The following is a 12,580-nucleotide window of genomic DNA, read 5'->3' on the forward strand; positions in this document are numbered from 1 at the left end:
ACGAACGGCTTTTAAATTAAATTAAATTGGGTGGCGCAACAGTCCGTTGTGAACCAGGGCCTAGTGACTTACAACTCTGAACCATTCCTGTGTGCGAGTACTGTTGTCAGGAATGGAAGGGACATACAATTTTGGGCCGAATCCGAACGGCAAATTTGAGAAATCACTTTTTCATGACAAGAATTACTCTTGAAGGATTTGTCAATTCCTCGCAAGAGGCAGTACCCGCGCAAATTATTTTTTTTTTAATTAAGGTGGCACAGGCAGGGGAACCCAAGACCCCTTGCATGACAGTCCAAAACACTAACCATCATGCCACGGGTACTACTTAACGGCCTTAGACGTCACATAATACGGCAGAAAGGATCTTATGTTAAGAAGACTGATGGCTCTGTAGTTGGCGCAATTTAGAGGATCTCCTTTTTTATATATCGGACAAACTATACTGACATTCCACTCATCGGGCATGCTTTCTTCCGACCATATTTTGCAGATGAGTTGGTGCATGCTCCCTACCAATTCATCGCCTGCTGCTTTGAATAGTTTGGCAGCGATGCCGTCAGCCCCAGCAGCTTTGTTTAAATTTAAAATGCTTGTATTTTAAAAAATCTAGAAGCGAGACAAAAATGGGGCAACTTAATCCACCCAAAACCTTCCGCTCTCTGAACTACAAGCATGGGTATTATAGCGTCATGTTTAGGAGTAACTTTGTATGCCATGTCATTTAAGGCCAATTCTGGTGTACCTCAAGGAAGTCGTCTTGGTCCATTGCTGTTTATTATAGATATTAATGATTTACCGTATGTTTTTAAAAATTCTTTTTTGCTAATCTATGCAGATGATGTTAAAATGTTTCGAATTATGAACTCCATCAAGAACTGTAGAGATCTACAAGGTCACTTGATTTTAAATATTATCAAATGTAAGATAATATGTGTTTCATACGCTAACGTAATATAACGAATTTTGAATAAAGAATCCAGTTTTTCTGAACAAAACACTTGGTTTCGTTAAAAGATTTTCCCGCGATCCATGTCAGTGAAATTCTGTATGTTTCCTTTGTCAGTTCAATTCCTCCCTTAATAAATATCCCATTTCTTTCTGATCACGAAGAGTATTGTAGTTCTGCTTGGAATGTAAATGTATTGAAAGGAAATATTAAATTTCCATCTATTATTATTTGTAAATTGAATTTAAAATTAGTCAAACTAGCTTAAAGAGAAATTTAGCCCTTAGAACTATTTTTAGCAGCTCAAAACTATGGCGCTAACAGTCCTCTTAATTATTTATTCAGTAAATTTAACAATTTGTTTTATATTTATTGACTCTACAAATGACAATCTCAAATCTGCAAGCTTTAAATTTAATTTCTTTGATATACGAGTAAGTAGTTAGAATTGTATTGCATTAGTTTTAAGTTTAGATTTAAGGAAATATTTTAATCTTAACCTGAACATTTAATGTATTTAATACAAAATAATAAAAGTAACCTTTTCAAGTCCTTTAAGACTTCGTATCGATGGGCAAGAATTTTAAATTTTGTATTTATTTATTTGAAGTATAAAATTACATTTTCCTCTATAAAATTCTGTACTATTTTCATTCCTTTTGCAAGGCTAAAGATCCATATTTATCTAAACTTTTTCTGGATTCGTAACAAATCTTAACGGAATTATTACGAAACAACCTCTTAAATTTGTATTAATTTTTTTGCATACAAATATTTCCAAATGTTATCATTTCTTTTGCCAGTTTTGAGTTTAAAGAGAAAGAAAAACATTTTATGGTTAATATCATTTTTTATTATATTGCATAAAAATAAATGTCTTCAATAGTATATAATGTAAGTATGCCTAGACGACTCCATTTAAAAGTGTCCATTTAATATTTTTTTTAATTTAATTATAATAGAACAAATTAGTTGTGAAATTAATAAGTTGTGTGTGGAGGCACTACTATTTTGTCTACAACAAAAGGCTCTCAAATAAATACCACAATTTTACAAACAATGTTTCTAATAAAAATTTACGAGGTGACAACAAGACTAAGACTGTTAATATCAGGGCGAAAGCGAGCGCGATCCAAGTCAGCCGCCTCGATGTTTCCAACTATAATTGCGTGTGATTTTCATTGAATTTCGTTCGTGCTTCATTCCAATCGATTGTGAGATGGTCAATGGTCTTCCAATTAGGTGAATGGACATCTGGAGAGAGCCAATTAAAGTCAGCAATGTCTGTGTAGTTATTGATGGATTTATCCAGAGCAGCTTTTGTGAAATCGCAATCAATCTGGGGATAGCTGTAGTTGTAGGTGCTAACTTCTATTTTGGTGCAGTCTTCAATGATGGCGCGGCATGTGACATGCAAGAAAAGTCTACATCCCACAGAGGAATGCAGTCGTAGCTGTTGACATGCGGCTGCTACACGAGAATTCTTGCAGTTCTCGGCAAAAAGTGATCTGGAAATAGGGCCACAGAGGAGGGTACAATTGTCCATGCCAGATATTTGTACAGACCCAGCATGACCTTGGATCTCAACAAAGCAGTTGCTGAGGTTGGAAATGGTAATGTCCTGGTTATCGACCTGTTCTGGGCGAAGTAAGAGATATTCATTTGATTTGTTCGATAGAGTCCAAGTAAACACAGACGAGGAGATGCTTATTTTTTCACTGAGATCCACTTTATCGACGGAATTTACTTTTGGATTTACCACGACCTTTGGGGCTACTTTTTTGCTGTTGAAACCAAACTTCTTCTTGGGCATCAACTTCTGACGAACTGAATCAGCATGAGAACTTATTTCGTTGAGAGCATTTTGACTGGCTTTGATTTTGAAGTCGGGCAAGAATATTGTCGAATTCGATAGATACCGTTGCAGCTCTTGGATTTCAACTGTGATAGCAGAAAGTACTCGAAGAAGCTCAGCCCCTTCGGGTTTTGAGATGCTAACATTGTCGATATTCGCTTTGATTTCCTTCGAACGATCTCCAAAAGTCTGTGAGAAATAATCGATTCCTTCAAGGTCTAGGTTTTCTTTATTCCGTAGTTCGAGCTTCACATCTAAGTAATTCTGTCGGTCTTTGTTGCGTTTGTTGATGCGCTCCAATACGGTGTCTTTTTTGGCATTAACATCGAGACTATTGTCAACATCCATTTTAAATATTTTAGTTGTCTTTCTTCTGCGGCAGATAGACTGGACTTTCTACAGCAGCTGCTTTGAGTTTTCTCAAAAATAGTATCTTTTTCTTTTCCTCCTCAGTGAGGGATGTTAGAGGTGTTGACCTTCGGATTTCTTGAATTTTCTCTTCTGATGGTGTAGTCAATCTGAGGAGAGCGTAGCCAACACCGCCTAGTGATACCAACCATATTAAAGATTTAACATACGGATTAGAAGCCATTTACTGAACTTGTTAGATTTGTTTTGTTTAGAATGGAGATAAAAGGATTGGAAAGAGTTTTTGGATTATAAAATAATGAAATTAAAAAGTTATTTACTTCAGAGTTTTGATTTGAGATTTGTTTAGAGGCTGAGTTATTCTGACTTTTTGGCAGTTGCACGCCAATAGGATGAATCAATTGAACGGATGTTGCTGTCGCCTAGAGTTTCTCCAATTTTGTAGTAGTAGTTAAGTACAGATGGAAAATTGTTGCTCATATATTGACGAAAATCTGTAAAAGAAAAGAATGTTTTCAATGCAAACAAATTGATGTGAAATTTATCATATGAGATGCTTTTCAATTTTATGATAATAAAGTGATGGAGATAAGTTAATTTTTTTAATTTTCGTGTTTGTTTAATTTTTTTTGGCATAGTTGAGATTCTGAAATAAAATTTTTGAGTTATAAGTAACATCTTTTATCTATAAAAGAGTTCTCAAAAATCCAATCGAATTCTTTAAGTAGTCCTAACTTTTCTTGAAGCGTCTGGTATTTTTTCAAATATTGAAGTTATGTTGGCATGAAGTAGAAGTAATTTTTGTCTAGATCTTAAACTACATAAGTTGCAAAAATGATTACTATTGTGTTATATGGTTTTTATATTTATATTTTTTTTATATTTATTTTGTTATTGTTATTGTCAAGATTTTGTAACTCCCTTTTGTCGGTATAGGTCTCTAGAGTGCTTTATAATTTTGTTGTGTCGAGTAAGGAATTACGAGTAGAGTTCGTCGGGGCGGCCGGCGTAGGTTCCCCAGGCCCCTCCCTGTCGAGGTAGAGGCAACATTTTGTGTCCCCTTAGCTAACTATAGAGAGCTCTTGGTAGTCAGGATAAAAGAGGATTACATACATACAGCCGTTTTACAAAAGGAATACGGAATCGATTTCCGGGGAGAACAAGGAAACTTAAGTCGCCTCCAAACGGAGAAAGACCCTGTTTGTTTTGTTGTTGTTTTTCGTAAGTGCACTAGGTACATATACTCCTAAGGAGAAATTTTGTTTTTTTGCATTTTAAATTTTATATTATTTCAAATTTTATTTTCTAATGTTCTAAATTTCAAATTTCAAAACCATTACCATCATTATTTATATTTTTTATATTACGTGTTTTTGTTTTTTGTTATACATAAGTTTGTTAAATAAAAATGTAAGTCCCGTTACGGGTTAAATGAATCGATGAGTTTTTTTTCCTTTTGTCCCATTTTCGGAGTCTAGTACTTCATTATGAGGAGGTGCTGATTTAACTTTTCAGAGGAGGTGCGGTAAAGTTGGAAAATGCTCTTCAGTAAACCGGGTCAGATATTGTAACGTCAGCTTAACAATTAAATAAGGGGAGTTCGAAAGATGAGGCCAGTCGAGCACCAGGTTGGGCGGGTACGGCCATGCTGGAAGTCGTGTTTTGGTTGTAGTGTGCAAGTCGGAATAAGTTTTTGTTCTTTTAGAGTTATGTATTTTTTAGTATTTATTTATTTTCTTGATTAGCTTACACTTTAAGATACAATATCTTATTTATAGTGTAGCTTGTAAAATGTACAGTAGCTACGTACATAATTGATTTGTGTTATTGTAATGTTTTGGGATCGTTTAAGTTTTTTTGTAATGGCATGAAATTTTAGTTTTGGAAAGAGGTGAGGTCCATCTACGAAGGTAAGATCCCCCCCTCATCCGGCGAGCTTAGCCGAGCATCGCGAGCATGCCATCGCCTTCATAGTGGACAGTCATCCCAACTCCCATTCTAGTTCTGGTCAACCCTTATGAGGTGCTCATTGAATCCTCCGCTCTCCTAACCTATCATAAATCCCTTCCTTATTTACTGCCTTATTGCCTCTCATTTCATGGTATTATTTGCTGATTTGAAAATATGTGAATCTAGGACAGTTGTAACATATTTTGGGAGGTTTTAGCTTTATTATAAACCTGGTTGTTAAAATCTATTGTTCCTGTTAAGATTTAATAGTAGATAGTTTTTTGAATTTGCTTACTGCTAGCGTTTCTATTGATATGCCAGTTATAAGCTGAGTCTCCTTCGTGAGAACACCGTTATTTTTAGCAAAATAATCAGCTAGGCGATTAACCATCAACATATAAAAGAATACTGATGGCCAAGTCAGCAATCCGGGGTTGTTCAGGAAAAACATCATCAAATTTCAGTAACAATAATATTTAGTTTTGCTCTACTTAAGATATACAGTTGTGTTCATAAAAATAGCAGTGCTCGCCAAATAAAACAAACAGGCCTTCAATATCAGCGTTATAATATATTTTATTAAACATCTACCAACAAATTAAAATATTTTATTCATAATAACAGAAAATAAGTACTATCGATTTTTTACCTAACGGTAAAAACAGTTTTTTAAATATATGGCTGTTCATAAAAATAGAAGTGCATGACAAAGTAATAGATCTATTACGTAAGAAGTAATGAAAAAAATACATGGCTTTGCATCTACATGGCATCGAGTCCACTAAAAGCTGACACCTCTCGACTAGTATTGCTTTCCAAGAATCACGCACTGCTTCCCACAATTTTTTCGAATTCTTGGGTTTTGCTTTATGAACTGCGTTCTTAACATCCTGCCACAAATTTTCGATGGGGTTAAGGTCGGAGGATTGAGCGGGCCACTCCATAACGGATAACTTCTTCTGCTCAAATCATAAATTTGCCTTTTTTAACGTATGCTTTGGGTCATAGTCTTGTTGGTATACCCAAATTAACGGCATTTCTTTCTCAGCATAGAGTAACATCACCTCCTGGAGAATTTTCACATACTCGGTTGCATCTCTTATACCCCCGATGAAATTATTAGGCCCGACCGCGTAATATGAAAACCAAGCCCATATCATAATTTTCCCTCCACCATGCTTCACTGTTTTAATAGTGTACCGTGAATAGTATGCTGCATTTTAGGGTCTTCGCACATATTCTCGACGACCCTTGGATCCAAAAAGGACGACTTTGCTTTCACCTTTCTCTATGTGCTTTAACAAACTCTATTATCTTTGCCACATGCCTTTTCGTCAAGAATGGTACCTTGCGTGGACTTCGGGCTGATAACTTCGCTTATAAAATACGTCTTCGTATTGTGAAAGCGCTAACAGACAGTTGAAGTCCATTTCTTATTTTCCTAGAGCCTATGGAAGGGATCTGTTTTGCTAACTGAACAATTTTTCTGTCAGTTCTTTCAGTAGTCATCCTTTTTAGGCCTCACGTTTTCGGTTTATTTTGCCATTTTAAGGTGTTATTGACCATTTTTGCTGAGCAGCCTAGGATGTCTGGAATATTTTGGTAGGTTTTTCCCTTCAAACGCAGTTTCTGAATAAGTTTTCGAATTGCTTCGGTGCAGTGTCTTGACCGTCTAATTGTTTATTTTTTAAATAGTACAATATTTACTTAACGAAAATAAAAAAAAATAATTTTTAACCTTCTTAATTATAAAATCAAAAGCACTGCTATTTTTATGAACACTCTATATCCAGAGTTTAAAATATTGTGTGTTCACTGGCAAAAGTAGAGTATAACTTTAAGCTAAAAGTCTCTAATATGAAAACGAAAGACCGTTAGATGCAAGCAACAAGTTAAAATAATTGACAATCTAATAAAATGTGATCAGCACTGCTATTTTTATGAACACAACTGTATACACTGCCGCTCATCTGAATAGGTTCACAAATGTTTTCACCTCACTGTTGGCCTCTCTTCATATGAATTATAATATTACAACTTTTGAAACAACTTTGAAATGATGGTTAGTGCGTTGGACTGTCATGCTAGAGGTCTTGGGTTCGATCCTTGCCTATTCCATCTAAAGTCTTTTCACGGGTACTGCCTCTTGCGAGGAATTGACAACTTCTCCAAGAGTAACTCTTGTCATAAAAAAGTGCTTTCTCAAATTAGCCGTTCGGACTCGGCATATAAACTGTAGGTCCCCTCCATTCCTGACAACATTACTCGTTGTAAGTCACTAGGCCCTAGTACTCAACGGACTGTTGCGCCACCCAATTTATTTATTTTTTTATGAAAGAGCATCAATATGTGCTTGTTTTTGGAGACAAAAATTGGTCTTAGAGCTTACCGTTATCCTCCCATGGTAGTTAAACCATAAGCTTTAAGCGAGGAAGAAAAAGACCAAATAAAAGCATTTCGGGAAGCAGGCCCAAGTCAACGACTTATAGCGAAGAAAATTAAAAGAAGTCAAAATTTGGTAGGCAGTTACTTGCGAAATATCCAAAATTATGGAAAAAACATGAAAAGAGGAAATTATACGGCCACATCAATGGCTGATAGACGTATTATTATCAGAGCAGCTTCTAATTCTTACAATTCCGAGTCAAAAATAAAAATAAAAACCGGGGTCAATTGCAGTTTGGCTACGGTAAAACGCGTTATTAAAAGTGCTTTTCATTTGAAAAGAAAAAACACCACTTAACGAATCTAGGAAGGAGGGCCCTAATGGCTATAATTATTACTTTCATGACCTTTGAAAAGAGGACCATTTTTTAAGTAGGCTGCACAGCTTTGAAAGCAGTGTTATGGTGTGGGCAGCTATTTCCTTATTTACTTCTACGGACCTTTGGAGCTCCAATTTGTTACATCGAGATAAATGCAAATTATTATAAAGGTGTGCTAGAAAAGACCTTCCCACAAATTTCTGACCTGTTTTGACCTATATCGTGGACATTCCAACATGATAATGCCATTATAAGTTTTTTCTTATTCTTGTTGTCCACAATATTGTACTATGTGTTTTATATTTCATGTTTAATAAAGTTCCCCTGAGGAAGGCAGCAACCCCTGCCGAAACGTCAGGAAAAGCAAATGTAACAACCTTGTTTCATTGCAACGATCAAAGTGACCAAAAAAGCCGAAGGCAAACCTAATTTTTTCCAATACACATAAGTATATATTCATTAGTCAATACATTATCTTTTAATTATCCATATAGCGAGTACAGTAACACAGTGGATTTAGAGTCAAAATGTGGAGATGCTGGTGTGGCCCCATACTCTCCTGACCTTACCATAAAAAAGAATGTGTGGGGACTTCTCTCACGTAAAGTCAGGGAGGCAATTCGAACACAAAAATTCATTAATCGCAGCTATTAAAAAAGCATGGTTTTGCTTCAATACCTGGAAAAATTGTATAGTTACATTCCAAATCGAATTTACGAGACTATATTAAAAAAAAAGGTGGCAACACTGATTATTGACTTTTGTTTAATAATCATACAATACAAAAGGCTAAAATAAATCTTTGAATTCAAATAGTTTTTATTGTTTTATTCCATTTCATGAATTTCCATGAACCTATCCAGATGAGCCAAAAAATGCTTGTTTTTATTAATACATTTAGTCTAGCTATCGTGGGAGGATAATGATGCTCTTTCATTACATATATAAAAAAGATATGTAATTGCATTACATATGAAGGGAGGGCAACAGTGTGGTGAACATATTTGTGAACCTATTCAGATGAGCGGCAATGTATGTCTGATCTATTTAAAAAATTGTTTAAATTTTGTATAGTTGAAATTGATAGTATAACGGTTTCTTAATCAAGAAATATATTATAACTATATATATATAACTATAGCTGCATTGGTCTTTAATGCCTGATAATAGCTTACAGACTAGGACTTAAACTAGGCTTACAACTGGCTAAAACTAAACCGTAATAGGTTAAGGCACATGCAAAGAACCTAGAATAATCTTCTGATTACCACGAACTTCCCGATAAGAATAAGACTAGTCTCATTGCTATCTATTACATTATTATAGAATACTCTGACAACTAAACTTAAAGGCTTTATGTTAATAACTTTTGTGCATATCAATTTTGTAAATGAACCTCTATAATTCAAAGGAGATGCCTTTTCATAGAATGGAATTCGGTCCGAATTTGTATCTGGACTTAAAAGAGCGATTGACCCCTCGTTGAGACAATTGAACGGTAAAAGGTAAATGTTGTCATTAACACTGTCAGTGGTGTTCGATTCTATTAAGGATTCTATTAGTGGGTTTGAATGAGAGATTGTGGGCTCTATCTTTGCAAACGTTGATCGCCGGTGTAGAGAAGAGTATTTAATGGAATCAACAAATTCGGCTCAAAGAACACTATACAGATGTGTAAAGCATTATCTCAATGAGAGGAATTATTTTCGGGATGAATATAGTTTGTTGGAAATTTCTATCATGGGAAAATTAGGCGCTGTCCGTCTGGTCTTAGCCAAAATGAGAAAATTGTACTTCGTTGCTAATTTTGTATCGATCCAGAAAATGCCTCTTCGCAATCAGATAAACGTCTTAAAATTGTTGGATTATGTTTATTTCATTGTTAAAAGATTGTTTATTTTAATTATTAAAATTTGAATGTTAATACAAATATTTTATATTATGTTAATTTTAGTCAATCGGCAGATTGCGATAAATTTTTTAAACTATTAATCAAAATTAAAATTAATTTTGTAATGAAGAAAATCTGTTTTGGAAATTTCAAAGTTTAGGCATTTCTTCTTTGAATTACCTACATGTACTTTTTAGAATTTAAAATGTCGTCTTCAAGAATATTTCAGGAGTTTCTAAATTCTTCTTTATTTAATTTGACTATCGGCAAACCAAATAATTAAAGTGAAGAAAGAATGGGCGTAGGTACGTTTTATAAACACAATAAATATTCAAACTATGAAGTAAGTTTATAATAATAACTTTTCAAATAGATTAGGTAGTATGTGTAGTTCTAGGCCGGTACTTCTTTATCAAAAGATTCAGAATTTAATTTTCTTCGCTCTATATAATATCTTAATCTACGTCTTTACTGGTAGGAACTGCAGTCTTGCATTTCTTTGTTCACCCATCAAATTAAATGGGCGTTTAAAACTTACAAAATAGTGTCTTCTAGTTCAAATTTAGCTCAAACTTTAGTCCAAATTAGACACACTGTAGTTAAATTAAGAAACTCACGAATGTTTTACACTAAAATAACTTTATTTATGTAGTTTTTCTTAAGAATATAATATTAATCAGAGAAGAAAAATATTGGAAAATTTCACCTGCAGGCCAAAGGACAACGACTACGAGTCGAATAGGAGACATCAAAGTGACAGATAAAACAACTATTCACCATGGAGAATTTTTTCGGTAAGGAGAACTGTCACTTAAAATAAGAAATGGAAAAATTCCTATTGCGCTGCGACAATTTCATGAATTTTCCAACCATCTGTTTTCTTTTTATTAATATACTTTGGGTTCTCTTGACGATTTTCATAACATTCTCAGGATATTACATAAAATAAGGAAAATAATGTTTTTGCGAAAAATATGTATGAACATCGATGGAATTTATGTATTTTTGCTTTTCTAACCTCGATCGGTGTTCATGCGATAATAGACACCGTAAGAAACAGCAAAACACACAGCTTCAATTACGAACAATGTTTTGGCGCCGCCTTTAATGAATTTCCAGAATCCTGACTTTTGTGTTTTAGGTAACATAGTATTCTAATTTTTATAAATTACAAAATATAACATCGCGAATAAAAAACCACACTCACTTGGAAGAGAATTTTCACAAGAAGAAGAATATTGAACTTTTCTGCTTCTACTTCGGTTGGGATGATGACGAAATATGTGAGTATGATTCATTCACAATGCGGATATGTTGAGAGTGTTATGGGATATTTTTCATTTCATTTGGGGAATTTTCATTTTCCGCGGATGCATTCAGTGAATGATTTTAATTTTTTTTGTGTCATATTCAATTTGAATGTTATTATTTTATTTTCATTGCGCTTCGTACATTTTTTGAATTGAGTTAAACTAAACATCCGTAATTTGTAAAAGATTAAAAGCTTCTAGTAAATCTCTTTTTCCTTTTAATTTTAATTATTTCCATCTCTGACAACAATACTCGCTTACAGGAATGGTTGAGAGTTGTAAGTCACTAGTCCCTGATTCTGCAAGGACTACTTAACACGTTTGTTTAAATTGGTAAGTACGGTTTACTTTTTTTTGTTAGGTTTCTACTATTTGGTTTAGTCTAGATTTGGAAAATTTAAAGTTCAATTTTAAGAGGATAAGTTTACATTATTTAAATTGTTTTTCGTTTTGAATTTAAAAGGAAAATGTTGAATTTATAAATGCATTTGAAAACTCAATCAGACATTTACCAGAGAAAGCAAACAAATTGTAAGGCTATGAGGCTTATACAAAAATTAAATTAATTTAATTATATAAATTCAATTTTAATAAATAAAAATGTATAAATACAACATTAAATGATTGTAATATTTTTTTTTTGGTGATAAGAAATGTGGAAACTCTCGCCGTTTTGTATTAATTTCAATAATGTTCAGCGAAGCAGGTAATATTAGAAAAAGAACTGTAATTTGTGACATTTGGCCTTCAAAAAATGTGTACTGATTTTATAAAGTGTTTTGCACTTTTTTGAAGGTTTAAGCTAGAAGAAAACATTGCACTCCATAGTTGAAAATGAGCAAAAAACATCATAAAGTAGTGAAAATCACTTTCAAAATGATCGTACGAACATTGAATAATATTTGTATGAAATGTCGTTCAGAATTAGTATAAATAAATGAATCTGGGCTCCTGGAGTTCATTAAAATTTGCATGTGAAAGGAGTAAGCCAGAAGGTTGGCACAGAATCGATTGCTCGAAAATTATCATCAGAAGTGGGATAACCCTAAAGGAAGGAATACAAATAAATTTAAACAAAATATTTAATAAGTGATGGAAAATAAGAAGAATTTGGACAATGAAGAAAAAGAAATCTTGGAAGACGTTTATCAAGAAAAAAATAACACAATGCTCATCACAGTTGGTGCATTGTCGAAGTTTTTGAAGACTGCTCAACTTAAGATACGGAAAAAAGATGGCATTATTGGATCTCCTATTTTTGATCCCGATCATTCTCGAGTGGACATTATTAAATCCCGTTCTGACATTGACACAAGAATTGAGCGTGACAATTTGAATTTGATGTTCTTCCTCGTGTACGTTCTTCTTTGATGGGACGATCAAAAGCTTGGTTCGGCAAATATGGATATCAGCATTACTCTTGGTCTGACTTCCGAAGTTACGATCATCTATTATTCACGCATTTTCAAGTGGGACGGACATTGTGGCTCA

At 33.9% G+C, this 12,580-nt stretch overlaps 2 protein-coding genes across 2 annotated transcripts; both read right to left on the reverse strand.

The window, feature by feature from the left end:
• Positions 1-1,779: 1,779 nt before the first annotated feature.
• On the reverse strand, positions 1,780-3,299 carry LOC129949850 (tubulin-specific chaperone C). The gene has a single exon (XM_056061529.1). The coding sequence runs from the start codon at positions 3,150-3,152 to the stop codon at positions 2,109-2,111; it is 1,044 nt and encodes a 347-aa protein (XP_055917504.1). The 5' UTR covers positions 3,153-3,299; the 3' UTR covers positions 1,780-2,108.
• A 114-nt stretch (positions 3,300-3,413) lies between these two features.
• LOC129949852 (uncharacterized) lies at positions 3,414-11,052 on the reverse strand. Its single transcript, XM_056061530.1, has 2 exons — positions 10,798-11,052; positions 3,414-3,667 (listed from the first exon to the last, which is right to left on the reverse strand). Exons 1-2 carry the CDS (start codon positions 10,925-10,927, stop codon positions 3,531-3,533), a joined length of 267 nt encoding a protein of 88 aa, XP_055917505.1. The 5' UTR covers positions 10,928-11,052; the 3' UTR covers positions 3,414-3,530.
• Between the last annotated feature and the right edge of the window lie 1,528 nt (positions 11,053-12,580).

Source organism: Eupeodes corollae, chromosome 3, assembly GCF_945859685.1.
Source record: "Eupeodes corollae chromosome 3, idEupCoro1.1, whole genome shotgun sequence".
Taxonomy (NCBI): domain Eukaryota; kingdom Metazoa; phylum Arthropoda; class Insecta; order Diptera; family Syrphidae; genus Eupeodes; species Eupeodes corollae.